General features: G+C 35.4%; 1 protein-coding gene across 1 annotated transcript; it reads left to right on the forward strand.

Moving 5' to 3' along the window:
• Positions 1-1,257: 1,257 nt before the first annotated feature.
• Positions 1,258-12,126, forward strand: LOC110702837 (ankyrin repeat-containing protein NPR4-like). Its single transcript, XM_021880580.1, has 5 exons — positions 1,258-1,378; positions 7,965-8,254; positions 9,636-10,212; positions 10,607-11,088; positions 11,482-12,126. The coding sequence occupies exons 1-5, from the start codon at positions 1,258-1,260 to the stop codon at positions 12,124-12,126; spliced, it is 2,115 nt and encodes a 704-aa protein (XP_021736272.1).
• The last annotated feature ends 4,229 nt before the right edge of the window (positions 12,127-16,355 follow it).

Consider the following 16,355-nt stretch of genomic DNA (forward strand, 5'->3'; position numbering starts at 1 on the left):
ATAAAATTCAAACCCTAAAAAAAATGGAACTACCCCTTCCCCTTTCATTTCTATTTTCTCTCTCCTCTCCTCTTCTCTATTCTCTTTCTCTCTCCTCTCCTCTTTCCCTCTCTTCTCCTCTTTCCTCTTCTCTTTCTCTGTAAACTCCTCTCCTCTTTCCTTCTCTCTCCTCCCTCCTTCTCTCTCCTCCGCCCTCCTTCTCTCCTCTGCCCTCTCTTTTTCTCTCTTATCCTTCTCCTTCCTTCATATCTCTTCTCCTCGTCATTTCTCTTCTTTTTCTGAGTTCTCCTCTCTTCTCCTTATCCTTCTCAAACCAACAACAAAACCCACCGCCGATGCGCAACCAACACCACCACCACCACTGCGCAACCTATATAAGCCCACAATATTTTATTTTGATTATTTTAAAGGTTTTTTAGGCCAAATTCGTCCATTAAAAGCCTAGATCTAGACTTTTCATGGCCGAATTTGGCCTTGTAAAACCATTTTCGTGGTGAAATTCGAAGCCCATTTCAATTCAAGGTATGTTTTATGTTATAATTTTTCGCTTTTCTAAGTTTTTTTTCTTTGTTTTTTAAAATTTTTTGGGTTTTTGAGTTATTGTGTGTGATGTGTGGGCTGGTGGTGGGTGGCAATGTGTGAATTTTTGGGTGGTTTCGTGGTTTCTGGGTGGTCTCGTTGGGTTTGGTGGCGTGGGTTAGGTTTAGTTAGGGTTTTGGTGGTTTCGTGGGTTTGGTGGCGTGGGTCTGGGTGGTGGTTGTAGGTGGCCGTTTGTTCTAGATGTGGGTGGTTTTGGGTATTTTGGGGTGGTTTCGGGTAGTTTTGGGTGGTATCTAGGTGGGTTAAAGTGGTGGGTTCAGGTTAGGTGGGTTTGGTGGGTGGGTTCTGGTTAAGGTTGGTGTGACTGGTAGGTTAAGGTGGCTGGTGTGGGCTGGTAGCTGGTGGTGTGGGCTGGTGGTGGAGGTGGTGGGAGGCGTTTTTTTTTTGTTTTTTTAAAGCATTTTCTGACGAAAATTTTCTGGCGGAACAGTATCCGTTGGAAATTTCTGACTGATTTTTCTGGTGCCGGAAATCCTCTTCCGACAAAAAAGTTATGACGGAACTTTCACTGGAAAAGTGTTTCCGACGAAATTTCCGTCGAAAAAGGTCGTTTTTCCTACAAAAGGGTTGCCGACAACCGTTTTCGACGGAATTTCTGTCGGAATCGGGTTTTCCGACGAAATTCAGGGTGATTCTGACAGAATTTTTCCGTTAGAAATGGCCTGTTTTCTAGTAGTGCTAGGAGAGTATATTGCTAGTGCTTCTCTCACACCTCTTGTCAATCCTGGTAGTGGTATTCGTCCTATAGCTGTGGGTCCCGAAGTGACCCGAGACCGAAGTTTTCCTGACCCGAAGTTGACCCGATACTCAAAGCGACCCGACCTTTAACTTGAATTAGTTGATCCAAATAGACTCGAAACCCAAAGTGACCCGAACTAAAATTACTTTATACCTAAAATGACCAGAATCTATTTAAGCTAACGATTTGACCTGAGCAAACTAAAATAGAAAATAACCGCAATCAAACTAACTTAATTTTTTATTTATTAATTTGTAATGTGTAACAGTGTAAGTATTTTACATATTTTGAGATTCTTGGAATACAAAATCTTCTAGGCCACTTGAGTAAAAAACGATTCCTGACCCGAACTCGACCCGAAGTGTTGACCCGATACCCGACACGACCCAATTATCAGTTGACCCGAACTTAACCCGAAACCTGAAATGACCCGACCCGAACTTGACCCGATAACTTTTTAACCCGAACTTGACCCGACTCGAAATGACCCGACTCATACCCGACTCGAATGACCCATTTGCCAGGTCTAATTTGTATGGAAGTTGAGTGATATTTGATAAAATTTTGAAACTTGTGGAGCATTTGGTGAATTTTTAAAAAGCTTAGTGGCATTTGGTGAAATTAAAATCCGAATGTGTAATAATGGGAATTTATAATAAAAAGAAAACGACCATAATTTAGATTAATAAAACTAGTTTTTTTTCAAAAATTAATATGAGAAATAAAAGTAATGAATATGTATAACAAATATATTGTTCATGGCTCACTACTAACCTACTCCACGAGACAAGGGACAGTTTCCTTATTAATTGCTTTCATGGATGATACAATAAGAGATACATCACTCTCCCTTTTACAATCTCTTTCTCAAAAGTGAAGTTATGCCTTAGCTTGAATTATTCCCTAGTATGTTGACCTTATTTGAACTTATTAGCTTCACTTACTACATGTCTTATTTGTTCAAATAAGTTTACATTATATTTAAAAGAAATAAGTTACGAAAAGGGTTGACAAGGATTGCCAAAGTTCCATTTACATTTAACTAAAATAAGTTTTAAAAATTCAAACAAGTTCTGATTAGTGTTTTAGTGATTAAAAATTAGGTGAATAGAACACAATCTTAATCAGAAATTTTTTGACATGCACAAACCTGACCCGACCATGAATGGTGCAACATATGCAACTGCGTCCGCACAAGACCCGACTATAAATTAATTTTATTCCATGTCTTAAAATACAATATAATGTAATATATAGAAGTAGTATTATATTTAGGGATGCCAATTCGGATAAACGGTTTGGTTTTGGGTTGAGTAAATCGGTTTCGGGTTATAATAGGTTCAATTTTGCAAACGGGTTGGTTCGGGTTGGTTTTCGAAAATTATCTGGTCAGTTCAGTTTGGTTTTTTTTTTTTTTTTTTTTTTTTTTTTTTTTTGTGGTTTGTACTCGGGTCGGGTCTTAATCGGATCGGTTCTTTATCGGGGTCGGGTCATTATCGATTGGGTTGAACTGAAAACGGGTTAAGTCGATCATAAAGAGGTTGGGTTTATCAGGTTATACACGAAATCAAATTGGATCAAAATCAAGTCAAGACTTAAACAATTGGGTTGATCAACTAAACACTCTAAAACAAGTAGATTGTAATTGGTTGGATCATAAACAAGCTAGGCTAATTGGGTAGGAAGTTTGAACGAGTTTGGTCAAAAACTCATAATTAATAAGGGTCATGTACAAGTTGGATTGATCGTATAGTGGATTAAAACGAGTCGGATGACTTAGGCATAATCGAGTTGGGTCATAAAGATGTTGGGCTTATATATCAAGTCATACACTAATTAATCGAATCATAATTGAGTCAAGACTTAAACAATTCGAGTTGATCGAATAGTGGGTTGAAATGAGTTGAATAATATATTTAAACGAGTTGAGTTGTAATTGGTTAGATTATAAACACGCTACAAAGTTATAGACTTAGAGTAATAGTTACCGGTTATATTTAAATCTTGTTTTAATTAGCAAGTTACTAATTATAGTAGACTAGTAGTTACTTTACTTAATTGGTTATAACAAGCTTATTAATTTTGAAATTAAAATAAAAACATGACTACAAAATAGGTAAATAACACGGAGTACAACATAAGACTAATAAGTAATGATGATAAGAGTAAGAGGTTACTTCATTAATATTATAGGAATTACTCAGTCAGTATTATAAGGGTTATTCGGTTACTCCGGCAATGTTGTAGGGCTTATTTTGTTATTTTAGAAGTGGTCACACGATGTTGCATGTTACACAGAAACGCTCCGAATTTGAAATTACTCAGTTGAACGCATAATGAATCTAATAATAAATTAATATAGAGTAATAATATATAATAATAAATTAATAATGAGAAGGAGGTTAAAAATTTAAATTAATACCATATGATATAAAAAATAAAGTAAGTTAATTTATAAATTTATACTATCTGATTTATAAATAATAAGAAATTAAGAATGCTTATGACATAATTAAATTTATAATTAATGCACAATAAAAGATGCTTTTGCTTGTATGAAACTGATTTTGTAGAAAATTTAATAGTACCCAGCAGTTTTTATTTCCAATTTATTGAATTATGAAGTTGGAAAATTAAATTTCATGTTGAGTTGAGTGCATTTACATGCACACATAACTGTAAAGCTATCACGAATTACACTTTTATAAATTCAGGTACTATGTCTATGTCAACTACTAGTTTAACTTAATTTATATCTCATATATTGGACCTCATTAATATATTTAATTTTATTATAATTTTAGATAAGATTATTATGTAATTAAGATAATTCCAACAACGATTGTGATTAACCAAAGATTTAAGCATCTTGTGTTATTATATCTCCTTAAACTATAGGTATTGTGATTTGTGATGTATAACGACATAAATAATATTGCTCTTTCTTTACAAGTTCATTTTTTACAATATGCTGAAGACTTCATTATCAAATTTCTGATTGTGGTAATAACACATTTTGACGTAGTGAGATGATATTTCATCAAATTTAACAAGTATATATAAAAGCTATTATTGCCTTTGTTAATTTTCTTAAAAAAAAGAAGAAGTCTAAAATCTATAAACGTATACAGATTATGGCTTGTAAAGTTGTAAACAATAGGTTTGAAGTTTTGAAATGTTACATTTTGAAATTCTTCAGATTAAACAGGTTGTGGGTTATTAATAATTTGGATACATGTTAAGGGTTGATATGGTTCGGGTTAAATAGATTAAGGGTTGTTAACGACAAGTACAATAGGTTACGAATTTAAATGGTTCGGGTTAAACGGATTTTAGGTTGTTAACGGTTCGGGTACAACGAGTTACGGGTTGAAATGGTTCGGGTTACATGGGTTGCGGGTTGTCAACGGTTCAGATACAACGGGTTACAGGTTGAAATGGTTCGGGTTAAACGGGTTGCGTGTTGTTATTAATTCGGATACAACAGGTTATGAGTTGAAATGGTCGGGCGAAACGGGTTGCAGGTAGTTAACGCTTTGGATACAACGGTTTACAGGTTGAAATGGTTCGGGTTAAACAGGTTACGGGTTGTAAACGGTTCGAATACAACATGTTACGGGTTAGAGCGGTTCGGGATTATCGGGTTTTTGGCAGGTTTAAACGGTTTCAATTTAAAACGGGTTGAATATTATCGGGTTCAAACCAATCAGATCGGGTTATTCTTGGTTCGGGTTATAATGGTTCAGCTTGATAACGGGTACGGGTCACTAATAGTTTAGCAAAAATCGGGTCGGTTCAATTTCGGATTAAAAAAATCGAATCAGATCGGTTTTCGGTTTTCAAAATCGGGTTCTTAACGGTTTGCCCTTTCCGATCGGTTCGAAACAACCAATTTTACCGATTTAAGTTAGAAACTGACAGCTATGCAGCATGGCTGAATAATGGAGTGCATACAACAAGAGAAAAGGTCCCTACTGCTTCAAATCCCGTTGACTGAATATATATATTTTTGGTTAAATAATAGAACTAGATCAACTTAACATAGGTTTATAAACATCCAAGCTCATAGTTAAAAGTATTACACAGCCTTTCACCCATTATCATAGGGGACAAAATAGAGGTGTCAAATCGGGTATTCAGATGGATTTTGGGTTAACTCACGACGGGTTAGGGTATTTGGGTCGGATAATGACGGGTAATTTTAACCTAATAGACCAAATCAAATTAGGTTGAGCTTAATTAGATTCAAATCAAAGTTGGATCCGAATATGGCCGGGTACAAATCGAATTTGGGTCAAGTCAAATTCAGGTTGAGTCAAATCGAGTTCAAATGTGTTAGATCCTGATTTTATCTGGTTTATTTGGGTCAAAACAGATTTATTAAACTCACGATCAGGTCATTTTGGATTCGATTAGATCTCGGTTCAAATCAGTTCAGTTTCGGTTAAAAAACTTGAGCCATGTTCTTCAATTATTAGCTCATCCTCTGTTAGAATTATTTTAGTTTTGATTTTTGGGTCGTGTAATTCAAATTCAGGTCAATCTAAGTTCGAGTCATTTTGGTTTCAGCTATATCATCATATGTTACTGTAGATTTCAATTCATATATACTCTATATCATTTTTGGGTTTCATTTAAGTTTTATGTTGGATTGATGTCAGAATTGGTGTAAGATAAACATCTCAATTTATTAAAGAAAATGATTACTTATTGCATTATCAGGTGATTATCACGTCATTGTAAAATGTCTTTTTTCTTACCGTTTTGCAGCTATTTATCATCTTTACAACTATTTATCATCATCAATTCATTGGCAACTCAATTTCAATTATATATGGTCATGGAAATTTTTGGGTTAAGTTAATAATGAGTAGGGTTTTATTAGACCAAGAGTAATTTCGAGTCGGGTTTAATAGGTTCATGGAAGTTTCAAGTCAGGTAATATAGGTCCGGTAAAATAAGGTCGGATAAAAAGAGGTATTTTTTCGGGTCTAAATGGTTTCGGATAGTTTTTTATTCGGGTTAGATCGAATTTGGATCTTGAATTATTTGGTCTTACTGGTTTCGGATTAAGTATGAGTTGATTTCAAGTTGGGTTTGGATCATATATTACCGGGTGAAGTTGGTTTTGAGTTAATTTCGGGTTGACTCCAAATCGAATTCGGATAAAAACTTCTGGGGTCCAGCTTGTTTGAAAACAGTCCGGTTTCAGGTTAACTTATCGGATCGGGTAAGTTTTTAACACCCTTAGGACAAAATAATTAGGGTCATTCATAGAAGACTGATTAAGTTTCACCAAAAGAGTAACAGTTTTCATCAGGATCATATACGAAAGAACTTAGCTAGAACATCTTATCTAGTAGCCAAACCTGTTGACAGTTGTGGAAGACCCAACACAGCTTTCTTCTCCTTAGAATTTGCTTGCCTTAATTCTCCCTTCTTGTCCAGAGCACCCTTGCCCTTTATGCCTCTTGATTTAAGGCCCTGACATGAAATAGTTATAAATCTCATCAGGTTTAGATTCAGGATACATATATAATTTGTCAGATAAGACATTTTATGTGCTCTCTTTTGTGAAAAAAGACTCTTAGCAATAAGGTTGCAAAAACCGACCTTATAAGGGATGGTCTAGGGTTGTGAGGTAGGACCTGGTCCAATCTTCAGGCAAGTTAACATCGGAGACCGGCATTGACCATCACGTGGTAGTCACATGATTTATTAAAAAAGAAAAAATTTATTAGAAATAGACTTATTATATGTTCACTTTCTCGTAAAAAAAGTCATTTTATGATAAAAAGTGGTGAAAATTTATTTTATAAGACACTTATGTTGTGCAACGGGCCCTTATGGTCGGATTCCGATAGTTGACCCTGGCGTTGACTCATCACGTGCTTATTTTAAAAAGGGAATTTTAGTTTTTAACACCATTAAAAACCAAAATTGATATTTAACACCATGAAAAAAAATTATTTTAACACCACCGAAAAAAAAAAAAACCAAAGTAATGGATTTTACCTTATTAATTAGCTTGGCAAAGATAGTGTTAGAGCTATGGAGTTTCCAGCAAAGCTTAGGGGTGTGACTTAATCTATTAATTGTGATAGCTGGTTTTGACTAGCTGATTATATTAACTAATTCGACTAACTTATTGCATTTTTTTTTATCTATGTATGTGTTTTTTTTTTCCACCAAACACTCCTAATATATAGTATTTGGTGGAGAGCTTATTCAAAGAGCTTATTCCATTAACTAAACTCTTTTTCATTAAGCTCCTTTATTTTAGAAGCTTTTTTATTAGTTTATTCAATTTCTTAAGGTAAAATTCACTTATATACCATTTAATTTAAAACCCTTATCTCAACTAGACAACTGCCTAACCCATAATTAGCTTATTGGTCATTTTACATACTCAAACAAGTATAAACAATCAAGTATTTATCATACACTTTATACAATCAACTAATTGTTAGTCAAATCATTTAATACAATCAATTAGATAGTCAAATTAGTTAATACAACCAGCTAATCAAAATAAGGTAACAAAATCAGCTTCTGCTTTTTAGCTTTCAACTTTTCACTAAATACGGCCTATGTCTTTCACTAACCTTGGTATTTGAATCTACAGAAAATTTAACCAACAAAGGGGGAGAACAAAGGGAGCATAATAATGTTTCACTCAAGGGTTTCCTAGGAAAATTTTCTGAGCTGACAAAATCTCTTGTATACATGCGGGATTTTGAGGGCTATACTCCTGTTTTAAGGGCAGTGAAATGCGGCCGACTTGGGATGGCTAGGTTTCTTATTAAACAATACCCTCAATCGGTTGGGATTCCAGATTACAAAGGGAGAACAATTCTGCACCACATGGGGGCTCAGGCTGCAGACCTTGTTGATGACTTGAAAGATATAATGCCGGTTTGGAAGACTATTTTTGAAAATTCGTGAAGTTGATGCTCTTCGAATTGCTCAAGATGAAGATGGGAACACGCCCTTACATTTCGCTATTAGTAATGACAATTTTATTAAATCAAAATTTCTCATGGAAATGTGTCTCCTATCAGATAACCGAAGGGAATTAAACTTTGTCAACAATGACGGTCTCACCATATTTGATCTAGTCGCATCACGAGTCCATATTCCTTCTATGGTACAGTTTACTTTTACTTTTTCTTTCTCTTTATGTGTATGTATATGTCTTAAACTTCTCTGCTTTTTTGCGTGTGTGTGAATATATATATACATATACATATATATATATATATATATATATATATATATATATATATATATATAATTTGTTATTGGTTATCTATAAGATATATCTAGATTGAGTAACATTTTCTTTTTAAATCAAGATTTAATAACAATATATATATTATTATAAAATAAAAAGAAAAAAGTGGAAGAAAGAATAGGTTGGAAAATTTTTAATCACATAATGACATGTGTCATTTGAGATTTGCTTTTAATATATATATATATATATATATATATATATATATATATATATATATATTTATTTATTGGTGAATCAATCAACAAAAGGATCATCACTTAATTAATTAGCCTACTAATAAAATAAAATTTCCACGATTTTCATAATAATATAGGGGTGTTTAGTATGAATATTAGAATTGGAGTTGAATGAAAATAAATAAGAGGGAGGAAATAAATCATTTAGCACTTACCTTTTCATTAATTTGGTTTAACCATGGAAATGAATCTCTTAGGTTTTTTGTTTGAGTAGGGTAAGGGTAATTGTTACCTTAGGTTTTAAAGAGGTAACGAATAGGTTGAAACCTAAACCTTCTAACCAAACACTTAGTAATGGTAATAGTTTAATTATATCCGTTTCCAATCTAAAAATACACTGTTACCAAACACACTCATAATGTGAGTTTAAGATGATAATTCTTTTAATATGAAGTATTTCCTTCATTTCTTTTTAACTAACATGTTTTAAATTAAGTGTATTAATTAAAAAAAATGACATTGTTTAAAGATTTAGCGATAAGAAAAAACATATTCATATGACGTCTTATTAATTACGTTTGAATCTACTTTTCAAATACTCAAAAAATATTGATACATAATCAAAGATATTTATGTATACATTAACCAATATGGAAAAGGAGAATCTATTTTTTACAGGGACTTATTATTCATGTAAATAATTACGTAAATGTTTATAATATAGTTATGGGCTTGATTGTTTCCGGAACAACGTTAGAATTATAATCATAAGTAATCATTATTGTTTATGCTGCTACAATTTTTTTTTCCTTCTGTTGCGTAGAAGGAGCTGCAACCGTTGGTGAACAGAAGTCGTGTAAAAGAGAGAGAATTGATAAAAGAAATGATGGATGACGAACTCTACATAGCAGCAAAAAAGGGGGAATTGGGAGATGTAGGAAAAAGGCCCCCGAGAGACGACGAGTGGTTTTGCCGTCGAACACCGGGAGGAAGCAATATAATTCATGTAGTTCTTAGACATGCAAATGGGAATGATAAAGCAACGGCATTTGTTACGACTGCTTTAAGCAAGTGGCCAATTCTGAGCATGCGACAGGATAATAACGGAGACACGCCTCTTCACCTTGCTGCAAAGTGGAAGACTGGTGTGCCAATGAAATTACTCGTAGACGCATCCAAGAAGTTTCTAAAACAGCTAGACGAAAGCGAGAAAGCTTTTCATGTTGCCCCATGGGCGGTTAAGAATAACAAGGGCAGTTTTCCAATTCACGAGGCTTTACAAGCTGACAATTTGGACGGTGCTTTGGATTTGCTTGAATGTGATGAGGAGGCCGCTCATCGTGTCGATGACTTGGGCGAGACTCCACTCCATGCTTTTGCCAAATATGGCTTTTCTATTGGTAATTCTTACTCGTACCTAGTTATTATTCGTTCTTGATATATTACCTCCGTTAACTTTGGAATATTTTATGTCTTACATATAATAACCCAAAGTTACACATAATAATAACCGGAGGTAATATATTCATTTAGTTTCAGTATAAATGAAATGCATCACAAAAATTGTGCAAGTGTTAGAGGAGAGTTCAATTGCAGTAGTACCAAGTACGGAGTATTATATTGTGCAACTGTATGTGAAAATAGATTATTTTTTCATTATTTGAGAGAAATTGGCAATTGACTATAGTCACTAGTAGTTTAGTATGGCACGCGACATCATCATTTAAATTAGGAATTTGTTCTTGGTAAATTGGTAGCTGCGTAAACTGAGACTGTACGTACTATTCCACTCAGAAAAGGATGAAGCAAAAAAGTTTGTGAAAAAGCTGAAGGGCTTAAGCAAGGATGCAGCGTATCTAAGAGATGATGAAGGCCTAACACCGTTGTTGAGCGCAGCAAAGTCTGGTCGTTTTCAAGTTGTACAAGCTATACTTGAATATTGCCCTCAATCAGCATACCTCCGAGATTCAGGAGGCAGAACTTTTTTGCATCTCCTGCGCTTCACGGGGGAGGATGTCGACGAGAGTTTAGCCAACACTTTTAAGAATGCGGGGGATCAGTTATTTGACATCCCTGAAGCAGATACTCAAAGATTAGTGCAAGATTATGAAGGAAGCACACCCCTCCATCACGCTATTAGGACTGGGAACTCTATTGCCGCCATTGTATTAACGCAAAAATGTTTGAAAGATGAAGAACAAAGAGAACTTGCGCTAGTGGATAAAAAAGGTGACACAATTCCGGATCTACTTGCATCACACGACGTCCCAAACGAGGTATGTGTTAACGGTTATCGTAAAGTATAAATTGCTACTTATTCCGTATTTTTTCAAGTAAAACGTTTTTCCTTTTTAGCCGTATTTTTTAAACTGAAATATTTCTATTTTAGAAAATTCCCTTAATATTTTAATAATTTTCTACTTATTGAAAGTCCCACTACTTCGTTCTATAATATTTTCACTCCCACTACTGTTTTCTTTCTAATTTTTTTTTTCATTATTCCCATACTCCACTTACATATTTATTTAATAAATTCAATTATTTTTCATAAATATCTGAGAAATTAAAAAACTTTTACTTAAATAAATACTGAGGGAACGGAGTAATATGCAACGTGCATGCTACTTGGTATGATGTTTGTGATTGACCCCTTTCATGGAATGCAACAGATTATTACAAAAATTCGGAAAAAGGTACCCAAGGCAGTGTCCTTAGCTAGAAGCTCATATGGTATACGCAAGACAGAAATGAAAGAGTCTGCCAATGCTCTATCTGTGGTTGCTGCCCTATTGGCAACCATAACTTTCGCAGCAGCGTTTCAGGTACCAGGTGGATTCGATGGCGATGACGGTTCCCCAGTTCTTCTGAGAAAGCCAGCTTTCATAATTTTCGTGATAACCAACACAATTGCAATGTGCTGCTCGATGCTTTGCCTATTCTTATTACTTTGGGTGATGGGTATTGGCAAGATGCACGGCTCCCTCGTTGTATTAGATCTCTGTATACATCTGCTTCGTGCATCCTTTTACCTCACTCTGCTTACTTTTACAATGGGCGTGTTTGTGGTTACTGCCAAAAAGAGTTTATGGTTAGCTATTTTGGTATGTGGACTCTGCTTTGTCGCCTTCGTTTTAACATTTAGACGTTCAATCAACTTCCTAGCTAAATGTATCAACCTTACTCCTGAAATTAAAAAGAATGCGAAATCAATTGGTGAGGACAGTGAAAAAAGTCCTGCTATTGGAAATTCTGCTGCATCTGATGGCATTCACGTTGAAATAAATCAGTTCAATACTGTTGTTGATCTGCATTAAGTTTTAGTCATGTTTTGGTGTACCATTTGGCTACTGCTAATGTTTTTGAACATTCTATTAATATTGTTGTCTTTCGATTACTAATGGTTGTTTAAACTTACCTCTTTTTAATAAACCTATCTGTGGACCTTTTGATTTTTCTAGCACTTTCTTTTTTAATTGAAGTTGGCAAGAATGTTAGCTATGTACTAGCATTCTCTATAGTGAAATTATAAAGGATAATAATAATCAAATCATTATTATCATTATTAGTTATTGTTTATAGTTTGTAATCACTTGATTATTCCTTAGTCATAGTATACCCTTATTATTAGCTAATGTATATAGTCATATATTGTAATTAGTCATATTTTTGTGATGTTCAATATTCTAATCTTGTACCATATATACTCTTGTATACTCGTCAATATAATTAAGCTTTCCACTATTCTCTCTAAGTTTTGTGATGTTCAATACTCTAATCTTGTACTATATATACTCTTGTTTTTCATCAATATAATTAAGCTTTCCACTATTCTCTCTAAACTTTACAACACTCTTTCTCATAACTCTAACTTGGTATCATGAGCTATTTATCCTTTTTTTTTCCAGCTTCCGCTACTACCATGGTTACATCGTCAAAACTCTTTGCCTTGCCGACACCGACAAGTGATGTTGACCATGTCAAACTTCCTTCGCGAATAGCTTCAAACTTGCGCTCAAAACTTTTGGCATCCCGTATTTCATGTACCAAGAGGTGCCAATTATCAATTTTTTTTCTTTCTCCGAACCCCTATGGAGAAACAATCTCTTTTTCAACACCTTGTATGTAGTTTATCTACCAGGTGGTTGCCAAACAAAATCTCCCTTCTCCAATCCCCTTATGGAGAAACAAATCTTTTTTTTTTGGTGTGCCATAATTTATCTACCAAGTGTTGCCAAACATAAATTTCTTTCTCCAAAACCATCATGAAGAATCATAAAATTCTCTTCTAAACAACAGTCGCCACCATTACATTTTTCTATATCTCCTCTAATGGTGGTGATAATTCTTCATTTTAATTTTACAATAAATGGTTCACGTGTCAACAACAATGAAGAAACACTCATTAAACAACTTCCAATACTCAACTCTCTCCAAACCCTCTTGAAAATTACAATGCAATGCAGTTTTGGGATTTTTCACGGGAATTAAGGTTTCTCAAGATTCTTTAATACCCATGATTAGAAGTATAAACATACATAAAGTGCATTAAATGAGAAACAATAGAAAAAGAGAAAGACAAAAAAGAGACTTTACATGTAAGTTGTTATCCATGTCAGCAATCCAAAGAGAATAAAAGGGACCAATGACATTAATTGCAAGAGTAAAATTGATTCTGAAAATTTTAGAATCCTTCCTCACAAAACACCAAGGGGACTGAGTATATAAATTGAACAATTTTCATTTTTATTTTCAAGTTTCTAGCTCCTATAAACACTTTTTTTTTTTTTTTCCTTTTGCGTGGTTACCTTATTTTTCAATGGTTTGGGACTAAATTTAAACATGTTGTTAGACGATTTGGTGCCAAGTGATGATGAAAATGGTGGAGAAGAAGGGACATCAATAGGGACTTGGCATTGATTCACTACAAGAATCAATGCTATTTCCAACGGACACAAATTTTCGTGGGAAATATTCATTTGAACAAAGCATTTTGTTTTTATTTTTTTCGGTCTTAACAGTTTCCAACGGATTTTTAATTTAAAAAAAAACAAAAAGGATCCCTAACTATTTAAGCCCGTAATCGGCCACCAACCCTAAACAATTTCTCTCTCCTCATTTTATCTTCCTCCATTCTCCATTCTTCATTCTTCCTTCATCTCCCTTCATCTCCCTTCGTCATCACCCTTCATCATCTCCTTTGATCTCCCTTCATCATCTTCCTTCATATACCCCCTCCCTTGTAACCAGGCCACCACCGCCGCCGCGGCCCCTCCTATCACTGTCGGCTTTCTTTTTTCTCTCTTCTTTTATGTTCTATAACACCATTAAAATTTAAAAAATTAAGGTTTTTATGGTCAAATTCGACCATGAAAACTTTAGATCTAGAGTTTTCATGGTCGAACTTAACCTTATAAAACCAAATTCAAGGCTAAATTAAGGTTTGTTCTTGAATTTCTTGTTTTTTCGAATTTTTGGGTTTGTTTTCGACTTTTTTTATGGTTTTTTTTTCGATATTTTCTGGGTTTTTGTTTTTTATTTCTCTGGGTTTTTTGTTCGAGTTTTTTTTATGATTTATTTCAATTTTTTATGATTTTTTCTAGGTTATTTGTTTTCAATTTTTCTAGGTTTTTGTTTTCGATTTTTCTAGATTTTTTTAAATTTTTTTATTTTTCTGGGTTACGATGGGGTGGGTAGTTACGGTAGGGTGGGTGGTTACGGTAGGGTGTGTGGGTGGTTACGGTGGGGTGGGTGGTGGTGGGTTGGTGGCGGATACGGTGGTAAGGGGCAGCCATTTTTTTTATAGTTTTTGGACGGAAATTTCGTCGTAATTTTTTTTATTCGACAAAGATTGTCCATCGAAAATCTCGTATTTTCCGACAGATACGTTTCTGGCAAAAGTTTTCGGCGGAAATTTCGTCGAAAACCCTGTTTCCAACGGAATATGGGTATTTTTCGACGGAAAATTTCCGTCGAAAAACAACTTATTTCTGCTAATGGATTGAAACATGTTGCAGATGATATAGATTCTAAAACATATGAAAACATTATCACAACGAAACCCAACTAATGACCACTTGAGATTAGTGCGTAGTATGATTTATAGCATCGTTTCTTGTGCTACAAGGACATGATTGTCATAAATCATTTGCACAGGTATTAGTTTGGGACTATACCGGATCGACCTATGAGAGTACTTTAAAAGATTTAAAATCGTCATAAGTATATTTCTCATTATAGCTATAGGAACTTTTTTCCTTGACCATGAGTATTGTAAGTTCTCTTGTTTGAGTACTAGTCCCTTTTGATGTTGTCAAACGTCTGCCGTAAATGGGGGTCATAATGGAAAAACTCGGGCGACTAGATCCTCTTAGTAAGGGAACCTAACAATATAAGACTGGGAATGTCACCCTATTAACAATAGGGAACATGTCTTTGTTGTTTTCAAGGCCTCTCGAAGAGCGAGACTGTGAAAATGCATTGCCATGATCAGATGGATTTTAGAAATCATCTGCTTATTGACAGTCGAACATGGAAATTGGGAAACACTTCTGGGCGTAATAAGGATGACGAAGAATTTTACCTTATTGTTCATGAAGAGACATTAAGTGACATAGGAAATGGGCTATACACTAACTGCGCACTAATACGGAAGGACAAGTGGGAGATTGAAAGGAATGGTTTCCTTCCAACAAGTGTATTATTCCGATAGAGGGTTCGGAATTATTAGAAAGCTGATTATACAGTGAGGTCAAGTGATCGAAATGCCTAGGTGGAGACCGCTTTTGATCAGTTATATTAATGTATAATTAATATTACATCTTAATCTTAACTGAACCCTTCGGGTCGCACCCCAATCGAGTAACCGATCCGAGACGACGAATCAATCCGAATAATTAGATGAGTCATTAGAGTATTATGAACAAAGACGTCAGATATCGAGCTTAGAGCGTCGAAACCGAGCGTCATAAGTCGAGTCAAATTCAGAATTCGACGAGAAGAGAAATTAAGCAAGCGACAAGTACGAGCTAAGCCGTAGCCTCGCATTGGCCTAGCCATGTGAGTGCTAGGCTAGCCTAGGCCACTAAACGCATCACAAGGCATGCCATAAGCTAAGCATGCATATGCGTGCTAGGCTTGCTGGCCGAGCATGCTTGCGGGGCTGGGGCTCATGGTCACAAGAAAGCTAGCGTGCGTGCTAGTGTGCTCGCATGCTAGGCCTCGCACTCAGCCACTCGCCGCACGCAGCAGCTGGGCATCGCCCACCACATGCACAGCACCAGCACACGCATTGTAGCAGCAGCAGCCCGCATTGCGTGCGTGGCTTGTTTGTTGCGTGCATACGATGGCGGTCTGGCCAGCTAGCCCAGCCTTGGTGCTAGGAGCCAGCTAGGCAGCCTTGGCAGCCAAGGCAGGCTGCCAACCAGCTGTGCGTGGGCCAGCATCCGGTCAATGGGAAGACCGGTCTTGGTGCCTTGCTTGGGGACCAAGTGGTGTTTGGTCCCCCCGCTTAGTGGTCCTCACCTATCCTTGCTCACCATTTGCC

The sequence above is a fragment of the Chenopodium quinoa genome, unplaced genomic scaffold (genome assembly GCF_001683475.1).
Source record: "Chenopodium quinoa cultivar QQ74 unplaced genomic scaffold, ASM168347v1, whole genome shotgun sequence".
NCBI lineage: Eukaryota > Viridiplantae > Streptophyta > Magnoliopsida > Caryophyllales > Amaranthaceae > Chenopodium > Chenopodium quinoa.

What these genes read in the sequence shown, in the direction of transcription:
- LOC110702837 (XM_021880580.1), top strand. Translation starts at nt 1,258, where the DNA reads ATGGCCTGTTTTCTAGTAGTGCTAGGAGAGTATATTGCTAGTGCTTCT. An exon ending in CAAATATGGCTTTTCTATTG is followed by an intron (nt 10,213 to 10,606) that starts GTAATTCTTACT and finishes TATTCCACTCAG; the next exon opens with AAAAGGATGAAGCAAAAAAG. An exon ending in CACACGACGTCCCAAACGAG is followed by an intron (nt 11,089 to 11,481) that starts GTATGTGTTAAC and finishes GGAATGCAACAG; the next exon opens with ATTATTACAAAAATTCGGAA.